Here is a 23,454-nt window from a genome sequence, read left to right on the forward strand (position 1 = left end):
GGCTGTCAAAGCCATTTCCTAGAACTTACACTTGGGTCAAAATTGTGGCTTCACTCTCTGGGTTAAGTATCAGTTTTCCAACTTTTAAGTAAGGATATAACACAAATCCTTGTGATGAGTAACCATAGAAGGGTAATATTACTTAGTACCCAAACTAGAAAACATTGTGTTCCCAGAGAAAGTAACTCACTTCAGTGATCCTCCTTATTCCCTGGCCTGTGGGGATACTACACATGCCATTGTAACTGAATCTTTGGTCCAATTCACTTAATGCAAGTTCTAAGACAATGCAAAAACGTGCATGAATTGGTCACAGATGAGACATGAGCCTCTGAAAGCATGTTGATGGGGAGGAGCAGAAGCTCTCATGGATGGAGCTCAGTGGGCTTGCCTGGTGCCATGGGGTGGTCAAAAGCATGGCCATGGCGTCAGGGAAAGAGCTGGAGGAACATCCATAGATTTGTTTGTGCTCAGGTATGAAGTTGTGTGGTCAGAGTCAAGGTCATATTACCCCACGATGGAGAGAAGAAGTCTAAGTAATACATCTGGGTGCCCAGGCAGGTTTTCCCCTTCTGGTTTGATGAGATGCATGAATAAGTAAAAAACGAGTAAGTAAAAATGTAAGCAGAGGGATGCCTGGGTGGCTCAGTAGGTTAAGCATCTACCTTTGGCACAGATCATGATCCCAGGGTCCTGGAATTGAGCCCCACGTCGGGCTCCCTGCTTGATGGGGAGTCTGCTTCTCCCTCTCCCTCTACCCATCTGCCTGTCTTGTACTCTCTCTCTCTCTGTCATAAATAAAATCTTATTAAAAAATACAAGCAGAGCCTTTTCTTTAAAAAAAAAAAAAAGGCCACAGTAGTCTGTATTTCATGGAGCAACAATGAGATACAGAGGAATCAAAGCCATCAAGAGCCCTCAAAGGGTAGATACATACCTTCTCCATATCAGACAGCATCTCCAGGATCTGTCAGAGGACATCTGGATCTCTTCCTTAAACGTATCTTTTCTTGTTGATCAACCGGTGCGTCTCTCTCTCTGCTATGTCTCTATTAATCCTGAGAAAAGAAAAGACTATTGTATTCAGAGAAGTTGGAAGAACTTGCAGATAAATATTAGCTGTTCTATCTCCATACCATAGCCCAAATTGCCTATTGTCCATTCAATAGAAATACATCAGTTGATTTGTTTCCATAATGCTAGGCGCTTGCGAGAGACCCAGAGAAGATTATGAACTTTAAAAAGTTATTTTATTTTATTTTCTACATAACCCTCTATGTGCAAATACAAGAGATACAGAAATAACTCCCAGATCAGAGACGTGGTATCACCAAGACGGCGGTGTAAGAGACCCAGCCTCTGTCCCCCTGGTGAAAATCAACAAATATGCAGCTATCCACAAACAAAACCAGCTCTGGGAGACATCTGGAATCCATAGAAGAATTTTGCAACAACATAGTGGGACCAAAAAACTGGAGAAAAAAACACAAAAAAGGAGAACAGCTTCATTTTGCACACACCACCTTGCAACTTCTAAGTTATGGAGATTACCTTGTTCCTTAAACCTCATGAACCAACCTCTGCTAGCTTCAGACTTGTCCTCTGCAGCCCCCACACCTCTCTCACCCATCAGAGAATGGAGGAGAGTCAGGGCCTTGCTCTGGATGAGGCTTTGGCTCAAGGGAATGTTGGGGCTGCTTTGATCTTCCATCCAGACCATTAAACTTTCTCCACATCAGCAATAAGGGTGTTTCTCTTTCTTATTGTCCATATGTTCCCCAGAATAGCACTTTTCATTTGCTTCAAGAACTTTCCGTGGCATTCACAACTTGGCCAACTGGCACAAGAGGCCCATCTTTTGGCCTGTCTCCACTCTCAACATTCCTTTCCTAGTAAGTATCATCATTTCTGGCTTTTGATTTAAAGTGAGAGATGTGTGACTCTTCCTTCCTTTTTTTTCTTAAACAGTGTATAGGTTATTCAGATATCCTTAATTTTGAACCTAACATCCCTTTCCTGTCCCCAGATCCCATCCAGGAGACCGCATTACACGTGGTCATCTTGTCTTGTTGGGCTCCTCTTGACTGTGAAAGTACTTTTTTTCAGTGTTTCAAGATTCATTGTTTATGTCCCACACCCAGTGCTCCATACAATATTTGCCCTCCTTAATACCCACCACCAGGCTCACCCATCCTCTCACCCTCCTCCCCTCTAAAACCCTCTGTTGGTTTCTCAGACTTCCTTTCACTTGAACACTGAGAGGCCATTGTCGAGATATTAATGAGCCCAATTTCAACATTGTTCTGTCTCGGGGGCTAGGGAGGCCCAAGGGGAGGGAGAGAGATGGGGAGAGGCAGGCCAGCGGAGCAGTCAGAACACACACAACATGTGTTAAGTTCACAGTCTTCTAAGGGCAAGGTTCATTACAATAGTAATGTAGGATTGCAGGGATGTTGTCTCCCGGAGTTGAAGAATGAATCTCGCAGATATAAAAGGGTGAATGGAGTGAAAGTTTTTTAAGTGAAGGTGAGACCAGAAAGGACAGAAAAAGCTCTCTAGAGTGAGAGGGGTCCTAAATGGGTTGCCACTGAGGGTTGTTAGGACTGGTCTTTTATTGAAAACTTGACAAGGCAGCTCGTGACACAAGTGATACTTGTGCTCGTTTGGTTTGATCAAGGGCTATTGACAACACCCTTAGTGACTTCCTTTTTTTGAGGTCAGGTCATTTTCCGTGATCACACTGTAGCGGCCAAAGAAAATTACTCCCTAACATCCCAGGGGCCAGGTGTTCTGGTCTATTCTGTTCTCTCTTGTTCACTCTGTCCTAGCACCTCTGCCTGCCAAGAATAGTTTCAGAGCCCAGCCAGGGCCCCCCTACCTTCCCTGTCTATACCTTAACCCTTTCCTATTCATTCCTCCCCTTGGAACAGAATCCTTAACTGCCCTTAGGGAACGGGATGAAGATGGCTCTGGCTGCTTCCTGCCGAAATGGGGCAGCGTGCTGTATGCAGTTAGAATCTATCCAGGGTTTGGTCTAGGGGTCCACAGAATGGCTCTGGGGTGCGGGGGGTCATGATGGACAGCAGATGATACACATATCAGCACATGCAAAAGAATAAGCATAAAAGAAATGTCAAGCTCAAAATTGTCCTCCTAATGCCCACCACCCAGCCATATAGATCTTTTAAAATTTGCTTTGCTGGCAGTTTTTCCAAGGAATCTCTAGGTTGAAGTCTTAGTAGTCTCTCCAGGCCAGATGCCAAGCCAAGTACTTGTTGTCAGGCATCTCAGCAATATCTGCAGATTTGGATGAATCCTCTTCACGAGGTCCCCACAGTATTTTGAGTTCCTGCACCTGCCAGGAAGTAACATTCTTTACTCACCTAGGGAGGCAGCTGGGAACCTGTAGGCAAGGTATCAGGCCAACACTCCCAAGGGGCTCTATGACTCATAAAGTAAACCCCAGTTCCTTAAAGCTGTCTGATCATATCTGAAATTATACATGTCTTTCTCAAATATGTATTCCAGTCAAAGCCTTGGCAAAATAACCCATTTTTCTAATGGTGTCCTATTCCTAGGAGACCAGATACTTTTTTTTTTAAGATTTTATTTATTTATTTGACAGAGAGAAAAAGAAACACAGAGAGAGGGAACACAAGCAGAGGGAGTGGGAGACGGAGAAGCAGGCTTCCCACTGAGGAGCCCAATGCAGGGCTCAGTCCCAGGACCCTGGGATCATGACCTGGGCTGAAGGCAGATGCTTAGTGACTGAGCCACCCAAGAGCCCAGGAGACCAGAATCTTATTAAACTTTTGCAAATGACTATAATTACCATGGAAGAAAGAATATTCCGAGACCTTTTGAATTTCAGAGGGTTCTGATAGAAAAGTTAACTCCTTCAATTTGTTTACAAATGCACATTTTATTACATTTCTGGAGTCATAGTTTTCTTAAGAGAAAGTTTTTTTAATCTACAAGACCAAACATTATTAAGCAATGTTTTAAACAAGAGTCACAAAACTATAATCCTTTTCTTAGTTCATTTAGTCCCATGTTACTAATTCTTGTTCGGGTTATTTTTTTTTAAAGATTTTGTTTATTTATTTGGGATAGAGAGAACAATGATGGGGGAGGGGCAGAGAGGGAGGAAGAGGCAGGCTCCCCACTGAGCTAGGAGCCCATGAAGGACTCCATCCCATAACCCTGGGATCATGACCTGAGCCAGAGACAGACGCTTAACCAACAGAGCCACCCAGGTGCCCTGGACATAAAACATTTTAGTAATTACAGTGTTAAGTGATGACCTTATTACCAAAACCTATTAAAACTTTAGGAATTGCATTTCATCTCCAGAATAGCTAGATTTATCCAGACAACATAACCTGAGGCTTATCATTTGTTTGCTGGTGTTTTCCAGGTAACTTAAGATACCAAATAAACAAGCCTAATTGGTCAAAAAGACTTCATTTATGATTTAAACCTTGGGGAAGTTTGTTTAAAAAAAAAACCCTCAGTTAAAAAGCACATACCTGAGTAGAATTACAGATCATTATAAAGCCCAAAACCTAATTATATATTTGACCAAAATGACCTAAGTTTCCAAAGGCAAATATGTAGGGTCATATAGCTGTGAGCAAAGTTAGCTCCTTTAATACTGAGAAGTTTTAAGTAATCAAAGACCTGAAAAGACAAAATAGAGAAACTGGTTTTCCTGGGCAGATAAAGAAAAAACAAATTCGTTTACATTTTCAGCAAGAGTAGACCAACAATTTAGGAAAACTTTGTCTTTTGAACAGAGAGAAAGCAGAATTTCAATCTTCTACTAGTGTACCTTTAAAATCCATTCATTTCAGGACACCTGGTGGCTCAGTCGGTTAAGGGACCACCTTTGGGTCAGATCGTGATCCTGGGGTCCTGGGATTGAGTCCCTCATGGGATCCCTGCTCAGCGGGTAGTCTGTCTTTTCCTCTGCCTCCTGCTCCCCCTGCTTATGCTCTCTGTCTCTGTCAAACAAATAAATCTTAGAAAACAAACAAACAAACAAAAACTGCAACAGAGATCATCAGCTTATCCGATCTTCAGTAAATCCTGGTAGAGTAAAAGTTTCACATTTAATGCCGATAAATTTCAAGATATGTTTAATTTAATTAAACCAGCACACTTAAATTAGTTTAAATACAAATTATGTTCATCCTGAGTTCTCTTTTAGAAGCCAATCAGTTTGTTTCCCATTGTCGATTTTTACCTGAGACACTGGTGGGGAAATCTGAAGTGAACGGTGTCCCGAAGGCCAGCAGCACACACGATGTTGCAGAAACAGGAAGAGGAGGGGGGTGGAGGCAGAGGGCACAGAGCGCTGCCAGAAGGCAGAAAAAGAAAGTTCCCGGTCCTAAAACCTGTCAGCCCCGACTGATGAGCAGATGCAGAATTGTGTACATTTGTTTTTCCTCCAAAGTGGAATCAGGAGTCCGTGTCAGGCAAGAGAAGACAGGGAATTTCCCTGAAACAAAGGGAGTTTGGGCAGCTGTTGGGGAATATTCCCGAAAGTCCCCATCCTGGGCAAGAATAACTAGAGACACTTGGTTCCAATTATAGCCATTAACCCGGAAATGAGGGAGAAGTTCCCACATCTATTAGGAGGAACAGAGAGAGAGTCAGCATCCCCCCTGTGTTTCTTCCAGCAACCTAGGTATATTCTGAGGAGGTCTACTTAGTTAATGACCATCCAGTATGTCAGGAGGGAGTTTATTAGCTGGAGACGTTGGGGCAAACACATTCTGCAAGAGGCCCTTGGGTCAGGGTCCTGTGGTAGAGCAATGATGGCATCCTAGGACCCTTTGCCTGTGTTCTGCAGAGGAGATCTAACTGATCGATCACACTGGGACCATGCAGTGTTACAGTTCTGCTTCTCCCTCTCCCACTGCCCCTCCCCCCACTCATGCTCTCTCTCACTCACTCTGTCTCTCAAATAAAAAAAAATCTTTAAAAAGAAAAGTCATAAATTACCCTTGCTCCTGCTAGAACAGTAATGAAGAGAGAGAAGCTCTGGAATGAGGACTCGTAGTCACATGAACTCCTCTGCTTGAGCTCAACCTGGGTATACATAGATCTGGCCCTATTTAGCATCCTGAGAACTTCGAGAACTGAGGAGCTGGGAGACTTCTGCCCAATCCATAGACACATACATATGACAGGCCTTAAGAGAACTACAAAGTCTTTGAAAACTGTAAGGTAAAAAAAAAAAAAAAAAAAAAAAAAAAATCCAGGGGCACCTGGCTGGCTCAGTCAGTGGAACCTTTGAACCTTACTTAAAAATGAAATATTTAGAAAAAAATCCACATTTTTCATTGCACATAAACAAGACCCAGCGTCTTGTAACCTAACATTCAAATGTCCAGAGCATAAACCAAATTTACTCAAAATATGAGGCTGAGACAAAAAAGTCTCCGCTTGTACAGAAACTAAGAATCAATAGACATCAGATAATGAGATGACACAGATGTTGGCATTGCCTGACAAAGACGTTACAGGAAATGCTCTAAAACTGTTCTAACAAGCAACTGCTAACGCACTTGCACAATAGGAAGATATGTGCAAAATAGAATATATGACATAGAAAACGTGAAAATAGAACATAAGTGAAGAGATGGAGAATAGAGCAACCAAAGTCTAGAACTGAAAAATACAAAAACCAAAAATTAAAATTCAGAGAATGGACTCACTGGAAGAACACAGATGACAAAGAAAATGAACTTGAAAATAAATCAGTAAGAGTTGGGGCTTCTGGATGTCTCAGTCAGTTGGGCATCTGACTCCTGATTCAGCTTAAGTCATGACGTCAGGGTTGTAGGATCCAGCCCCATGTCAGGCTCTGCACTCAGCACCGAGTCTGCTTGAGATTCTCTCTCTCCCTCTCCTCTACACCTCCTGCATTTGTGCTTGTTCTCTCTCCCTCTAAATAAATAATTGAATAAATGAAATCTTTAAAAAATTTTTTGAATATAAATAAATGTTATTCAATCAGAACAATGGGGAGAGGAAGTGATAGGAAAACAATTAAATCTGAGAGAACTATGGGACAACAACAAAATCTAACATTCATACCATCAGAGTCGCAGAGGAGAAGAGAAAGAAATGCAGGGTTGAAAAAAATGTAATTAGAGGTACCTGGGAACTCACTATGTCTGTCTATCTATCTATCTAAAGAAATAATATTTGAACTTTCAAGTTTGGTGAAAGAACATAAGCCTACAAATTAAAGAAATCGAATGAATTCCAAATAGGGCAAATCCAACGTAATCCATACCCAGATCTATCATAATCCAATTGTTGAAAACTGAAAACAGCCAGAGACAAATGATACATTGTGTCCAGGAAACAAGTTGAATAACTAGCTATTTCTCATTAGGAACAATGGAAACCAGAAATAAATGGCTGAAAAAAAGAACTGCCACTATAGCCAGCAAAAATGTACTTCAGGAGTGAAAATGATACAAAGACATCTTCAGATGAACAAAAATTAAGTGAACCCATAGTCGGGAGATCTGCTTTAAAAGAATTGTTGGGGTGTCTGTTTTGTTCAGTCAGTAGAGTGTGCAAGTCTTGACTTCAGGGTCATGAGTTTGAGACCCAAGTTGGGTGTAGAAATCACTAAAAAAGGTAAATAAGCTTAAGGGGTGCCTGGGTGGCTCAGTGGGTTAAGCGTCTGCCTTCGGCTCAGGTCATGATCTCAGGGTCCTGGGATCGAGCCCCACATCAGGTTCTCTGCTCGGCAGGGAGCCTGCTTCCCCCCCTCTCTCTTCCTGCCTCTCTCTTACTTGTGATCTTTGTCTGTCAAAAAAATAAATAAAATCTTAAAAAAGAAAAAGATAAATAAGCTTTAAAAAAAAGGAATCACCAAAGGAAGTTCAATGACATTTGGAATATCAGGATTGCAGAAAGATCAACAAAAATGGTAAATATCTGGGCACATATCATAGATTATACTCTTCATGTGTTCTTAAAACATACGCAGCAATTGAAAGTAAAACAGGCACACCTGTGTGGCTCAGTCTGTGAAGTGTCCAACTTTTGATTTCGGCTCAGGTTTTGGTCTCAGAATCATAAGAGGGAGCCCTGCCTCAGGCTCCACGCTCAGCAAAGAGTCTGTCTGAATTCTCTCTCTCTCCCTCCCTCTGCCTTTCCCCCTACTCATGCTCTGTTTGTCTCTCTATAAATAAATAAATAAAATCCAAAAAAAAAGAAAGTAAAAAAAAATAACATTTTTTATGATTGGGACCTTATTATATAGAGAGGTAATATCAAAAACAACTGGGTCATAAAAGGTACCATGGCCAAATGGTGTTAAGGTTTCTAGATTCCACTTTAATTCACACACTATGGATACGAGGAATGACACATTCAGGATGTATCTCTTCATTTCTAACCCAATCACTAAGAAATACAAAACCACGTACCATAAAAAACACAATAGATAAATTAAGGTGGAATACTAAACACTCTTCAAGTAAGCCCTAAAAAAGCCAAGAAAGGAAAGATAGCCATGCAGCACAAAGGGAATAGACAGAAAACAAATACTAAAAGGGCTGCCCTAGGCTAAATCCTAACCAAGAATTATGTTAAATGCAAATGGCCAAACACACCACTTTAAAAGCAGAGGTTGTCAAAATGGGTTAAAAAAACCCAAAGGCAACTGACCCAACTTTAGGCTGTCTCCCACAAACTCACTTCAAATACAAGGAAATAACTAGGCTCAAAGTCAGAGGATAGCATTACTTATGTCACACAAACACTGGTCCAAAGGCAGCTGGGACACATACAAAATGGCAGGGTCCAACGCCAGAGCCCCAATGGCAGGCTCTGCCTATCTCTGTGACATACAGGAGGGCCTCTCTCACAACCAGCTGGATGCTCCTCCTTTTCCCCCTCGCTGCTTCTGTGGACACCATTGATCCATACTCCGCCTCTGCGATCCACAGAGCTGTTCCATGAAGTTGTGTGTCCCAGAATGTGCCCGTTCCTGGTACCAGCCTATATACCAGAAGCCAAAGGTTTTCTGCCAATGTTGGCATTTGCTTCCACTCCTGAGCTCTATTCCATCAAGGGACTTCATCATTCTAGTAGAAATAGCAATGGATAAAATGTTAAAGACACAGCATATTAAAAAAAAAAATTTGAATTTGTGAATGTCATGAACGTCCTCAACAGGGAGTTTTTCGTAAGCCTTCCTGGCTTCTGTTCTGAGCAGGTAACAGCTCAGATGTAATGTTCACTGGAATTGCTTCTCACGTAACTCAGGAGACTTGGTCTCCCCCCGCCCCGTCAATCATAAACACACCTGGCCTTGCCTTCTTCTGCCCAGATTTCCAAGAAATGTGCCAATGGATGAAATGGGAATTTTTTTAACTTGACTTAAAAAATATTTAGTATGAAATAAGAGGCTCAATCTCATGAAACAAACTGAGGGTTGCTGGGGGTGGGGGTAGGGATAGGGTGGCTGGGTTATGGACATTGGGGAGGGTATGTGCTATGGTGAGCGCTGTGAAATGTGTAAGCCTGATGATTCACAGACCTGTACCCCTGGGGCAAGTAATACATTATATGTGAATAAAAAATAATTTTAAAAATATTTAGTATGACTATTCCTACTCTCTTGAGATATTGTTGAGGGGAAGATATGAGAATACAGAAATAGGTATCTGCCTAGTTACACATCAGTCTTCAATAAAACCTGTGTGATGGCTGGGTGTCACCTGGACCTCTTTTGTCTTAGACACTGAACTCAATGATCACACGTCTGTTTATCCACTTTCCTTCTTATTTTTAAAAGATTTGTTTAATTTATTTATTTGAGAGAGAGAGAGAGAGTGGGAAGAGGGGCAGAGGAAGACAATTTCATACAGACTCGCCGCTTAGTGTGGGGCTGAGAGCTGAGCTCACTCTCACAACCCGAGATCACGAACTGAGCTGAAATCAAGAGTCAGACACTTAAATGATTGAACCACCCAAGCACCCCTGTGTATCCATTTTCAGTGGAGGACACAGGATTCTCTCTTCCTGAGTATTGGCCTGAGTCACTGTTATAAACTCTGCTGGCTGAGGTAGGACATCAGGTAAGGATCTTTTTGCTGAAGGCTTCTAAAGAGTATCTCCAGGGCCTGGGGCCCTTTCTTCTCCACCATCCTCAGCAGGGTCTCATTCTTCATCTTCTCTCTTGTAATCTGCTGCACCAGCTCCCTCTCTTCCTCGGTGATGACCTCACTGTCCTGAAGATCATCTAGTACTCCGCTCAGGTCCCCCAGCCTGTCTCGCAGGTGCCGGTGGTTCTCCTTCATAAACGTCTCAACTGGACACAAGAAAGAGTTGCAGACTCAGAAAGGCATAGCTCACTTATGGGGTTCAAGGTGTATGCTCAGTGTAAACACACATATATATTTTTTAATTGAAGTAGGCTCCAGGCCCAGCATGGAGCCCCAAATGGGGCCTGAACTCATGACCCTGAGTCAAGACCTGAACTGAGATCAAGAGTCACACACTTAACCAGCTGAGTCACCCAGCCACCGCTTAAAGGCATAATTCTGTGTGGAGATGTTGCTCATTCTCTTTCGCATGTTGCCCAGATCTTACGCACACATCCTCAGGATTTCCAGTCCATTCCCAGGGGTGTATGAATCCAGGGAAACTCAATGATCCCTCTTCTGCAATTCCATTCCCTCTTCTCCAAGCTTTGAGCACCTCTCCTTCTTTACTTTCTGGTTTTCACTGGAACCCTACAGAAGGCCTATCTTTTTCCACATTCATCTATTCATCCTTCTAACATATTTCAAGTTCACACATTGGCACACATGATACCAGACGTCAAGGTACAGTAGACTAGCTCCCCACCCTCAACGGTCTTCTGATAAACGGTGTAGAAAGAGATTTAACTGGTGAAGTACAACCCAGAGGGGACAGGGAGCACTGGAGAGAAGAAGGTATTTTGCATCATGCCAACTCAGGGTTCACGCTGGTGACCATACATAATACCTGTGTGACCTTAGCTAAAACATATCGCTTTCGAATTCCTCAGTTTCTTCATTAAAGGCATGATTGTCTTTTTTGTTTTCTTTTTGAGAGAGAAAGAGAGAGAGAGCACCAGTAGGGAGAGAAAGGCAGAGGGAGAGAGAGAGAGAAAATCTTAAGCAGGCTCCACACCCAGTGTGGATCTGGACACAGGGCTCGATCTCACAAACCTGAGATCAAGAGTCGGACCTTTAATCAACTCAGCCACCCAGGCACCCAAAAGGGTGATTGCTTTCTATATACAACTCATGCCTCTAGAACTTCTGTTCTTTAACACCGTGGTGAAGATCATTCATGTCCGGTCATCACAATTATAACCAAACACCTTCATTGAACGATGTGATTTCTGTGAAGTCTTGGTGCTTCTCCTGAAAAGTCACTGGAATTGTCCGTTCAGTGACTCCTCAATTTGAATGAATGAAGTTCCTCTCACAGAAAGATTCTCAACTTAACCTATTCTTGCTGCCCCATTTGTTTAGCAATTTCTATTCCATCTCCTTAATTGGACATAAATTTCACTTTTTCCTCTCTCCAGGATACACTCTGAAACGTTTTCAACTCCCTCAAGGTTAGATCTGAGCCTCCCATTTCAACCTCTCTAAATCCCTCTAATTTTCCTTTGGAACGTGTATCACAACTGTATTTCGATAAGCACTGGGAAATCAGCTTCATTGTTTTCACCTGCTGGAATAGAAACCCCATGAGTGTGAGGTGTGTGTCTGTCTCAGGCTACGTTCCATACAGGACTGCTACCACTGCCATGTTCACTCTGATGCTCCTCCCTGCTTCTCTGCAGAAGCCAGCCAAAGTACATTGACAGGACTAGACAGAACTGGTGAGTATAATGCATACCTATGCATACCCTGAATATTTGCCACGCAACAGGCATTCAATAAGCTGCATTTGTCACCATGATCATTTTTATCACAATAATTCCATAGGAGAAAAATGCAACCATAGCCCTTGGCTCAGAAAAGAGGGGATGACTAGACTTTCAAGCAAAGTCTTCACAGAAGAGTTAGTATCAGAGGAGGATTTCGAGGAATAGGATTCTGGTATTAAATACAAGATGCCACCAGGCCAAAAGGCAAAGAGGGGGAGAGAGATGTCAGGCTTCACAGTGCATGCTGGCCAGAATGATCTGATGCAAGATGTGGACTGGCAGCAGCTTCTGAAGGGTGTTCTAGAGAGAGCACACGAGGGTGGGTTTCATCCTTCTGACACCAGGTGGTAGATAGCTCTTGCTCAAGAGCTTGTAGAATAGGAAGGATAGAGACGTCTTCTTGGTGCTACACACTCACCACCTACATAAATCCTTTCAATTTCCTTTGTGAAATCATCTTTACCTCATTCTCAACTGTATCTGTGGTTGGGTTTGAACCCAACTGCAACTCCAGGAGTGAGGTCTGGTTTTCTGTAGCTCATCTGCCTCTCTGGGCCCCCTGACCATAACACCAGCTGGCCAGGAAGTGGGTTTGTGCCATTTCAAGCCCGGGAGGAGTGAGAGGAGTAAGAGGGATCAGGGGATGTTCCCTTTCTCCTCCTGGATGATCTGTTTTGAGATAGGAGGCCTGTCACTTTTACTGTGTGGAGAGTGACAAAGCTGACAATGCGGAGGTCATTAGGTAGTCCTCTGAATCTTGACTCTTATTATATCTTATTTATTTATTTTTAAAAGTTATCATCATCATCATCATCATTATTATTATTATTATAGGATCTCTACTCCCAAGGTGGGGCTTGAACTCACAACTACCCAAGATCAAGAATCACATGTTCTTCTGACTGAGCTAGCCAGGTGCCCCCTGACTCCTTACTTTGCATAATTTCTTTCTCTGCTACCTATCCCCTCCAGTAACTTTAACCATTTCCCAGATAATCCCTGTTCTCAATTTTCACAACAGCCTCCTAACCCAGCTCCCACTTCCTGTCCATTCCTCACCCACAGCCATCCACACTGTTCAGAACAGTGAGTGCATTGCTACCCACCTCTCCTAAGTCCCCCTTTGCCTTCAGCCTAAGGACCAAAAGAGTTCAGCCATCACCCTTCTGCTTTCAACTTCTCTGTCTTGCCTGCCTCTGGTCTCATGTGTCCTCCGTCCCTGTAAAGTTTCATCTCCAGCCATATCGAACTGCTTTCACTGAGAGTTCTTCAGATACAAGATATTTTCCCCAATAAGACGTGGTTGCGTGCTCAGAGTCTGCATATTAAACCCTCCCATGAATTCGCGCAAGTGGCTCAGACTCCTTCTTTGTGTCTGACAGCACTCAGTCTCTGTAACTGAAGAGAAGGTAGGATCCCTCATTGAGCCACATCACACCCCTCAAAACCTCCTGATGTTTGGTGTGGACACTGCACTCACCTGAGAGGGGGGAAGGCAGTGATGCAGCACAAAACTGGAGCTCCACTAGGAAAGAAGGAAAAGTTGGAAAATGAACCGTTTACCTTATTTAGTTTTTCTTTTTTTTGGGGGGGGGTGGTGTTGTTTCTTGTAATCTCTACACCCAACATGGTGCTCAGACTCACAACTCTGAGATCAAGAGGCACAGGCTCTTCTGATTGAGCCAGCCAGGTGCCCCTGCAGTTTCTCTGGTCTTTGACACAATGCACTAAAATAATTTCATTCCATTTCCTGGGTTAAGGATCCCATTGGAACATTGATATACCTAATGGAACCCAATTAAGTAGAAGGTCACTCACTGTCCACCAAGGAAATCAGAGAAAGAAACAGTTTTTTCAATATTCTATTTCTATTTCTAAGCCAATATGTGAGGAAATGTGAAAGCTATGGTAAAACTATCATACTATTCTACATAAATTATCCTCCGGCAAATGTATTTTAGACACGAAATACCATCATGAAGCGAGTACATTTTGCAAATAAGGGATGATATTCTCTAACCCTATAATACTGGGATTGTGATAGTGCAAAATTTATTACATTGAACACACATATAAGTTGGTGGGAGATTTGCCGATTGGAGCCACCATCTGGGAAAGTCACTAGAGTCTGTTTACCGTGAAGCCTTCCACAGGTCTTACATGTTCTTCCTAAAAGCCCTGCTGTTCTTTGAAGTTCTGATCAGTTCTGTGTCCTTCCTTCAGCAGCTGATTAGTCTCTATGTATGAAAACAACTATAAAATTGCCCAGGACAGAGAATTAAATTGACTTCTGCTCCATTGGATTCTTATGATTAGTATCTCTGTTCACTGCCTCCTACGTATGAGAGGGTCCAATTCTCGATAGCAACAGCCATCCCCATCCCAGGCAAACTTGACCAGTGTCTACACTTTTGTTTCAACTCAACATTGACTCTAAGCTGGCAGTAGATTTATTTTCTTCTCTGCGATGGGACCATAAACAGACCTTCTCCTCTGACATACTTCACTACAACCCAGAAAAGAGGTGCATAATTTGTTTTCATCCCCCCAAATTTAAACTTCATATTTTACCTACCTGGCTTCACCAAAGTGTGCCAGACCGAAGTCTTGCATGTTTGTTCGGTAACTTCAAATGTGATTGGTTCCTCCATCTTCCCGGCAAAGACTTTAGAGAATGCCTGGGGTTCTCCAGGACTCCTGTAGGATAATTTCAACTCCTAGAAGAAGCACAGCACTTGAGTTAAAGTATCAGGGGGTTGAGGGCGGGGGTAGAAAAGCCTGTTTGCTTGCAGTGAACTGGTCCCTGAAATATTAGCCATTTCCTATACAGTCTCATGGCTGGTTGAGAATGATCAACAATCTTTTAAATTTACAATTTTAGGAATTAGTATTATTCCATGGAAGGAAAGGTAGCCCAGCTCCTATCAGGATATGGTTTGGAGAATAATCACGTGAGCTACTAACCCTCTCCTTTAAAAAAAAAAAAAAGTACAAAATATTTTGAAACCTGAGTGAAATTTGAGTTACATTCAAATTCTACTGACCTTGGGCGTTATTTCCAGGCGAGCCAAACCAGACACAATATAACGGGAACCAAAATACAGGGGTTCCACGGGGGGGGAGGTCTGCAGACGCACACCATGAAACTTAGTTTCTTCATCATCTATTGCCTGAGGAAGAAGCAGCAGAAGCAAATCAGGGAGCAAAGCTAAAAGTAAACATATGCCTCTGGACTTGAGGGATTTTATTTTTTTAAGATTTTATTTTTAAGTAATCTCTGTACACAATGTGGGGAGCAAACTCACAACTCTGAGATCCAGAGCTGCATGTTCCTCCAACTGCCCCAGCTTGGTGCACCAGAGACATGTGTTAATAAAATTTTCCTGCTGGTTATCTCAGAGCTAGGGATTTCTTTCATTTTTGTTTGTTTGTTTGTTTGTTTTTTCCTTGTCGGGGCAGAATGGGCAGAGGAAGATGGAGAGAGTGTCTTCAGCAGGCTCCAAACTCAGCACAGAGCCCAACTCTGGGCTCCATCTCAAGACCCTGAGATCATGACCTGAGCCAAAGTCAAAGGTCACACACTTAACCAACTGAGCTACCAATCGCTCCCCCCCACAAAGGATTTCTTTTCATTACAAATCTCTGTAGAGTTTGATTTTTCTTTGTATAATGTGGCAGGGATAGCCTGAGTGTTCCTCAAATCCGGGGACAAAGAGGCTTCCTCCTTGTGCCTCGGCAGAGGACCATTCCTGTCTGCAGCTGCATCTATGAGGGACGAGGGTAGAGACGACTTCCCTCCATCGCGAGGCTCCTGCTCCATGAGGTGACAGCTGCCTGCCCACCAGCAAGCAATACAGCAGTGACGTCACCCCAGAGAGACCCAGAAGCAGAACGGAAGAGACCTCAGAGCTCTCTGAGGATCCACCCATGATACAGAATAGAACTCAAACAACAAAATAATAATAACATTCGACAAGTCTCAGCTACAGCTCAATACACACTTTCTGGAATTAACAAGCAAGAATTGCTGTCAAAAACAATTACAGTAGACGTTCTCATCAGTCCGATTAGTAAATACTCTTGGTGGGTAGCGATCAGGTCAGGGCAGGAATGGGAAAGAGAAGCTGGTGATGTCCACTTCTCCATCTGGGTGCTGCACACATGGTGTGTTCACTGCAAAAATTAGGGAGTGATACATTTATCTGTGTATTTGATTCATGTTAAAAGAAATCCATAGATCCATTTAAAGGAAGGGTGTCCAATGCTGAAACATGAGTTTCATGTGAGCATAAATGATGCTCAGTTGGTTAAGTGTCTACCTTCAGCTCAGGTCATGATCCCAGGGTCCTGGATGGAGTCCTCCATCCACCTCCTTGCTCAGCAGGGAGCCAGCTTCTCCCTCTGCCTGACATTCCCCCTTCTTGTGCTCTCTCTCTATCTCTCTTGTTCTCTCTTTCTCTCTCACTCTCTCTCTGGAAAATAAATAAAGACAGTCTTAAGAAAAAAAAAGAAAGAACGAAAGAAAAAAAGAAAGAAAGAAAAAGAGAAATAATGAAAGCAAACAGAAACAGAGACACAAGGTCCAAGGTTATAAGTGGACATATAATTCTCCCTTCTCCAAATCTGCCAACCTTACCTTCATCACCAAGGAGTCACTGGGGATAAGGTACAGGTGAAATTTAATCTCTTTAGGGTAGAAGTGATAATAGAGCAGTGCCATGGAAGTGATGGGGACCGAAATACCAATCGCACTGGCCAATCTCAGCAGGATCCCCATCAGGGAGAAGCTGGGGTTTTCCAGGACGGCATAGAAAGGCTCCACTCAGGCTGGTGCCTCTAGGATCATCCCTTCATCCTTAAAATGCGCAACGTGGAACCAAGACATATCGACCTCATTTGCTGTAGGACAATGACAAAGGCCATCAGACAATGATCCCCACCATCCCCATGGCCCCCTCTCCCCTCCTTACCTGGCAGGGAGATGATGTGAGGGAGGTGGATTTCAGCAACGACCCCCTCGGGCTCCACGGAGATATCGAACAGTGGGCCTGCCACCATCCACTGCTCCTCAGGCTGTAACTTCAGTTCTGGATGCTGACTCCAAGAATCGAACGCTATCCTCACAGTCACCGCTGCTGTTACCAAGAATCCAAGGCGTGTCGCTGGCCACAGATAGAAGCCAGCCACGGGGAAGTGGACACTGAAAGGAGACAGAGTGATAGTCATGCTGGGAGAAGACCAGGATTTTGATTTTTCTTTTTTAGATTTTATTTATGTATTTCAGAGTGAGTGAGTGAGAGAGCATGAGCTGGGGGAGCAGCAGAGGGAGAGGGAGAAGCTGAGCAGGGAGCCTAACCTGGGGCTCGATCCCAGGACCTTGGGTTCATGACCTTAGTCAAAGGCAGACCCTTAATCAACTGAGCCACCCAGGCTCCCCAGGTCTTTGATTAAAGAACAAAAGTGCAGAGGGATGTGGTGTTTGTGGTGGAGCAAAGTTCAAGACTCCTCTGTGGCTTTCACCACATTAGAAAACTCTGGCGAGTTAATGATGCTCTGAGGGACCCATTTTCTCTGTATTCTACATGTGTTGAAACTAAAACACCAACTCAGTGCATAGGATCAGAGAATCCTGACAATATTTCCAATATTGAAGGGATGAATCGCATACCTTATCATGTAGGTGTGTAGGTGTAAGTATCACACAGCACATACTTCCTTTATGGGAGAATTGTATTGAAACAACCAACATCTTCAATTCTTACCTGTATCTGTTTGCACTCTCATCAATCAACTCAATATCCACATTTCCTTCAGGTCCCAGAAACTGATAACTATGACAAGCTGGTCGAACCCCAGAAAAGAGTTTAGGAGCCTCGAGGGGCACTAGTGTCTTCGCTTCCAAGCAAGTCTCTTCTGAAAAATACACATTGTATGTGTCAGATGTGGATTTGCTGGAAAAGGCATGGCCTAAAGGCGTTCTGGATTTTGAATTGCACATGTGCTTTTGGGAATCCAGATATCAGAGAGAAGAGTATGGAGGGAGAACAAGGGGCTTTGGTCTTGGCATCCAGACAAAGAAAGGCCCAAGAATGTTCTTGGTCACTACTGAACCTGAACCCCCAAATTTAAGAAGGAAGTGAGGCTGGATGGCTTTGTTGGGGGGCAGTATTCACCTAGGGCAGGAACCACGGCAACTAAATTTCTACATGGTCCCAAGCAGCAGCTAACACCTGATGCTGGCAGGGGATCACAAGTCCATAAAAGGAGCAAGCATGAAAGCTTAAGAAGGAAAGTCATATCTGTTCACCCTAGTGTTCACCGCCATCCAACCCAAGGCACCGCAGACCATCCCCTGGTTCCCCCAGCGTTCCCACCACCCAACTGGGAGAGCCTTCCCAGCAGCACTTAGACACCCTCTACGCATGCACTCCCGGATACCATTCTCTCCGCTCAGACTCCGGGTGAGGATGATTTGCATAGAACAAATATCTGTACCCTGGATGATAGAAGTCTCTGAAACACTGTGCTCGGAGAAAATTGGTTTATCAAGAATTACATATGATGGAATCTCATTTGGCAGAGAGTAGGGATTTTGGATAGGAAAAAGGAAAAGTCTCAGACGGTTACCTAACCACTCTGAGCCTTTTTTTTCTCCCATGTCAGATAGACTAATGCTACCCGCACCTTATAGAACTGCTCTGAATCTTGGTACTAGCTGTGTGGCACCTCCAGAAGTGTGACACCGTCGGTGTCAGCTGTTCATGTGAACACAGATGAGCTTCCCCCAACCTCGTGGCTGGTAAGCACAGGAGCTGAGCTGAGCACCAGGACACAGCCAACACCAGTGCCCTGCTCTCCGGAATCTCACGTGGCTTTCAAACTACTTCACACCAAGTGGGACACTTTCCAACCATGAGCACTTAGAAGTGGAGCGTGTAATGACAGGATCTAGGACAGTCAAGTCAGGTAAATTTTTCCAACCCAGTGAGCATCGGGCTGGTATAGCGCTGAATTTGAAGATGGAGCATGTAAAAAAGTCCCAATGCTGAAATGAGGTCATAAGAAAGAACTCTTAATCCAATAGGACTGGTGTCCTAGTGTCCTTATATGAAGAAGAAGAGACACTAGATCTCTCTCTTTCTCTGGATACACAGAGGAAAGGCCATGTGGGGACCCAGGGAGAAGGTGACCATCTACAAGCCAGGACAAGAGCCTTCACCAGAGACTAAAAATGCTAGTACCTTGATCTGAGAATTCTAGCCTCCAGAACAATGAGAAAATTAACTTCTATTTTTTCAATTTCTTTTCAGCATAACAGTATTCATTGTTTTTGCACCACGCCCAGTGCTCCATGCAATACATGCCCTCCTTAATACCCACCACCGAATCACTTCGTCTGGGGTATCTTGCTACGGCAACCCTAGGACTCTCATACAGTAGGAATGTGTTCTAGCTCAAAGCCAATCAGAGTACAAATGTCACAAAGGATCAAGACCCTTAAGCACACATTGCTTATGTTTTGAAGTCTTGGCATGGATTAGGGTAAATGAAAACAAGCTCCTTTTAATTAACTCAAACACAATCCAACGCTGTCACACCTCACTTGGAAGATTTCTCTCCTCTAAGTTTGCTTTATTTGTCTTGACATAGAGTCTAGACGATGCACTCATAGAGTTCCCTTGGATAACAAAAAGAGAATGTGTTAATGTCCTTAATAGAGTGTTTGGAATATGGAATCCACCCCAGTCATGATATCCAAGATTATACCTACTTCATGTTCCCATTTATAGTGTAGGGAGGATGGTGTTAGAGCTAAGAAAAATTGCTTTTGATTGTCACCACCCCAAAGACTTCAAAACTGTCTTCTACCCATCAAACCACAGGACATTTCCATCAACTCTCTACATACCCCTGGCTTCACCTCTATATTAGACAATTACCTGATTCTAGTATCTGTGCAGATTCCTGGTCTTCTGATCCACTGCTGCCTGGGGCCCTTGAATGTCAAAAATAAGGAAATTATTAGAAATCAGCTCACAAGGGGTGACCGACTGGCTGTCAGTGGAGCACGTGGCTCTTGATCTTGGGGCATGAGTTTGAGCCCCACATTGGGTGTGGAGATTACTTAAAAACAAAAATCTTAGAAAAAATAATAAAAAATAAAATAAAAAATAAAAATCTTTTAAAAACTTAAAAAAAAAAAACAAAAAACAAAGAATAAATCAATTCACCAAAGGAAATGAAGGGGATGTGATTAAAAGCTAGAGCTGTTTTACCCAAACAATGGTCACTAGCCCGGAAGGGCCATTTAAAATCTCAATTCAATTCAATTTAATTCAACTAAATTAAGTTAAAATTCAGCTCCTCAGCTGTACTATTCACTTTTCAAGTGCTTCATACCTACCTGTGTTAAATGGCTACCATATTGGCTGATGCAGAAGAGAACATTTCCATCACCCCAGAATGTTCCACTGGACAGTCCATTAGACTCTCAAAAAAAAGATGACTTGGACAAAGAGAGGTTTCTTAACCAGATATATGAAGAGTAGAACCAAGGGGACCTCTCAGACCAAATGTGGCTTGACCATTCTATGTCTTCTCCTATTACGCCGGTGTTCAAGGTAGTCACACTTCACTTCTTTTGTTTAAGTTGCCCTGACTGGGCGTGTGTCGCTTCAGCTGGTGGTAGTGCAAGGAGCCGAGACAGCAGGGAACTGGGTTCCCATCTGGGTTTGGGAGATGACTGCTGGGATTTCTGAATCTGGTGGGCATCATGGCCAAGGAGATCTGAGGGGTTATACCTGAGGGCAAGTTAGATGCACGCTACCCGCCCTGAGTCCTTGACGGTGCAGTCTGTTCACTACCAACAGCGTGCACTGAGTATATTTGCCCGAAGTTGCTAAATGCAGACAGTGGCTAGAGAAGAATGTTCTAATTGAATTTGCAACACTTATTGCAGAAAATTCACAGAAACAAGAAGCTGGACTTAGTGAGGGTCAAGGCACAGCTGGGAAAAAGGGGAGAAGAGCAGAAGAGAGGTGTTAGGGCTCAAATAAAGTAAAAAAGGAAGACAATACCACAAAACGTTAGGATTGCCAATATCCCAGAGCAAAAAAGAAATATGTAAGAGGAATGTGTGGCATTGTGAATTTCAAAAGTGGCCTTAAAGAAGCTCAGAGAGGGGGCGCCTGGGTGACTCAATGGGTTAATCCTCTGCCTTCAGCTCATGTCATGTTCCCAGGGTCCTGGGATCGAGCCCCGCATCAGGCTCTCTGCTCAGCAGGGAGCCTGCTTCCCCTCCCCCTCTGCCTGCCTCTCTGCCTACTTGTGATCTCTGTCTGTCAAATAAATAAATAAAATCTTAAAAAAAAAAAAAGATGCTCAGAGAGGAGCACCTGGATGATTCAGTCGGTTGTGCATCCAACTCTTGATCTCGGCTCAGGTCATGATCTCAGCATTGTGAGATCGAGCCCTGAGTTGGGCTCCTCTCTTGGCTGGAGTCTGCTTGAGATTCTCTCTCTCCCTTTCCTTCTGCCCTTCACCTCACTTGCTTCCACTCCCTCTCTCTCTTTCAAATATTAAATCAAAAATTTAAAAAAGAAACAGAGTTGGGGCGCCTGGGTGGCTCAGTGGATTAAAGCCTCTGCCTTCGGCTCAGGTCATGATCCCAGGGTCCTGGGATCGAGCCCCGCATCAGGTTCTCTGCTCAGCAGGGAGCCTGCTTCCCCTCCCCCTCTGCCTGCCTCTCTGCCTCCTTGTGATCTCTGTCTGTCAAATAAATAAATAAAATCTTTAAAAAAAAAAAAGAAACAGAGTTTTCATTTCTTATTTTTTCTCAAAGAGTCTGTGGTACCTCAGTAACAGGAGAGGATGAAATCATCATTTGGGGAGGCCATTACAGATGACATACTTGATGTCATTCAGGAAAAATGAACAGAGGTGGATGATGACAACATTGAAGACCTTGGGAGAAGCAAAGAAATGACTTTTGAAAAATGTGACTATATTTAAAGGTCGAAACCAAGAGGTGATGTGGCCAGAGGGAGAGAGGCTTTTTAAAAAAGATACATTTATCCTACATTAAAACTGTAGATTACCCTCACTCTTGGCATATGCACTATTCTGGATATGCGGCTGCTTGGCTGTTTTTTGTTTTTTGTTTATTGTTTTGTAACTGCCAACGTCTGATAAACAGGGGAGGCCACCATGCTTATTCATGAAATAGAATTTAGTCAAATAAAGATTTAGGAACACTGGGTATAAATAAATAAATAAACGGTTCTGATAGATATCTATGACTATTGGAATAAAAACATTGAATTAGCAATTGACTCATGGGTACAATACTGCTCCATAGGAGTGGTCTCCAAATTTGACTACACCTGGGAAGCTTTAAAGAAAAAACAAACAAACAATAAATGGGTCACAGCACAGACCAATCAAATCAGGAGGCAGAGGCGGGACCTCAGCATCATTACTTTTTTTTTTTTTTCTTAATCAGAGAAAGAGACAGTGCACATGTGAGCACAAGTAGGGGGAGCAGCAGGCAGAGGGAGAAGCAGGCTTCCCACTGACCAAGAAACCCAACACAGGACTCGAACCCAGGACTCCAAGATCTTGACCTGAGCAGTTATTGCATGATTGATGCCATGGGATCATGAAATGTCTAATTTCACTGACATTTTCTTAGATTCTCCTGATTTCTTGCTCTATACATGTAATCCTTGATCTACAGATTCCTTATATATTCCTTGATATCTCTATTCACTTCAACATGAAAGGGATTTACAGAGGAACTATACATAGACCAAGGCTAATAAAGATGCATATTTAGAGAAATGGAGTTGAAAGAAAGGATTTGTAGCTCTTTTCTCAAAAGGGTTTTGGGCAAGCCAGGGGAGAGAAACTTGACCTGCCCTCTTAAGCCTTGGTGCTTTGTCTGAGGCTACAAAATCAGCCATGGGTTATGTCAGCCCCATGCAAAGCACTGAGAGGAAATACACTGCCTTCTGCTCTCTGCTTGTGCACGCTGGGTTCCAGTGGGTGGCTGAGGTCAGGTTTAGGAGGTGGGCGGAAGCCACTGGGGAGTGCGAGCCAGCTCATCCCAGATCATGGGATCTGACTGTTACTTTTCCAAGAATTTAGTGGGTAGAGTGTTAAACATGTTAACATAAAATTAAATTATATAAAATTTTCATTTAAATAGATCTATATTACCGAGATAATAAATGCTGAAAACTTAGGACTTTCTAATTATTTTACTACATCTTATGATACTCTGTGCTCTTCTGTTTTTAAGTCTAGTTATTTATTTTTTTGTAATCTCCACACCCAAGTCGGGCTTGAACTCAGGGTCCCAAGATCACAAGTTGCGTGCGCCACTGACTGAGTCAGCAAGACACCACCATACTCTGCTCCCTTGAAGTTATTTCCATCTGTGGTACCTGAGTGGTGAAAATACTCTGTAGTTGGGCTACTGCACACCTATTTCCAACGTCCTGTTCAGGGAC

At 43.2% G+C, this 23,454-nt stretch overlaps 1 protein-coding gene across 1 annotated transcript; it reads right to left on the reverse strand.

Annotated features, from left to right (window-relative positions):
* Positions 1 to 10,079: 10,079 nt before the first annotated feature.
* On the reverse strand, positions 10,080 to 18,422 carry LOC308358377 (caspase recruitment domain-containing protein 8-like; the record flags this gene model as incomplete). Its single annotated transcript, XM_080828561.1, is given in 8 exon segments — positions 10,080 to 10,345; positions 14,520 to 14,661; positions 14,989 to 15,114; positions 16,581 to 16,766; positions 16,770 to 16,843; positions 16,915 to 17,144; positions 17,707 to 17,785; positions 18,365 to 18,422. Coding segments are annotated over 8 exon segments (1,161 nt in total).
* Between the last annotated feature and the right edge of the window lie 5,032 nt (positions 18,423 to 23,454).

Source organism: Martes martes (assembly GCF_963455335.1).
Source record: "Martes martes genome assembly, chromosome: 17".
Taxonomy (NCBI): domain Eukaryota; kingdom Metazoa; phylum Chordata; class Mammalia; order Carnivora; family Mustelidae; genus Martes; species Martes martes.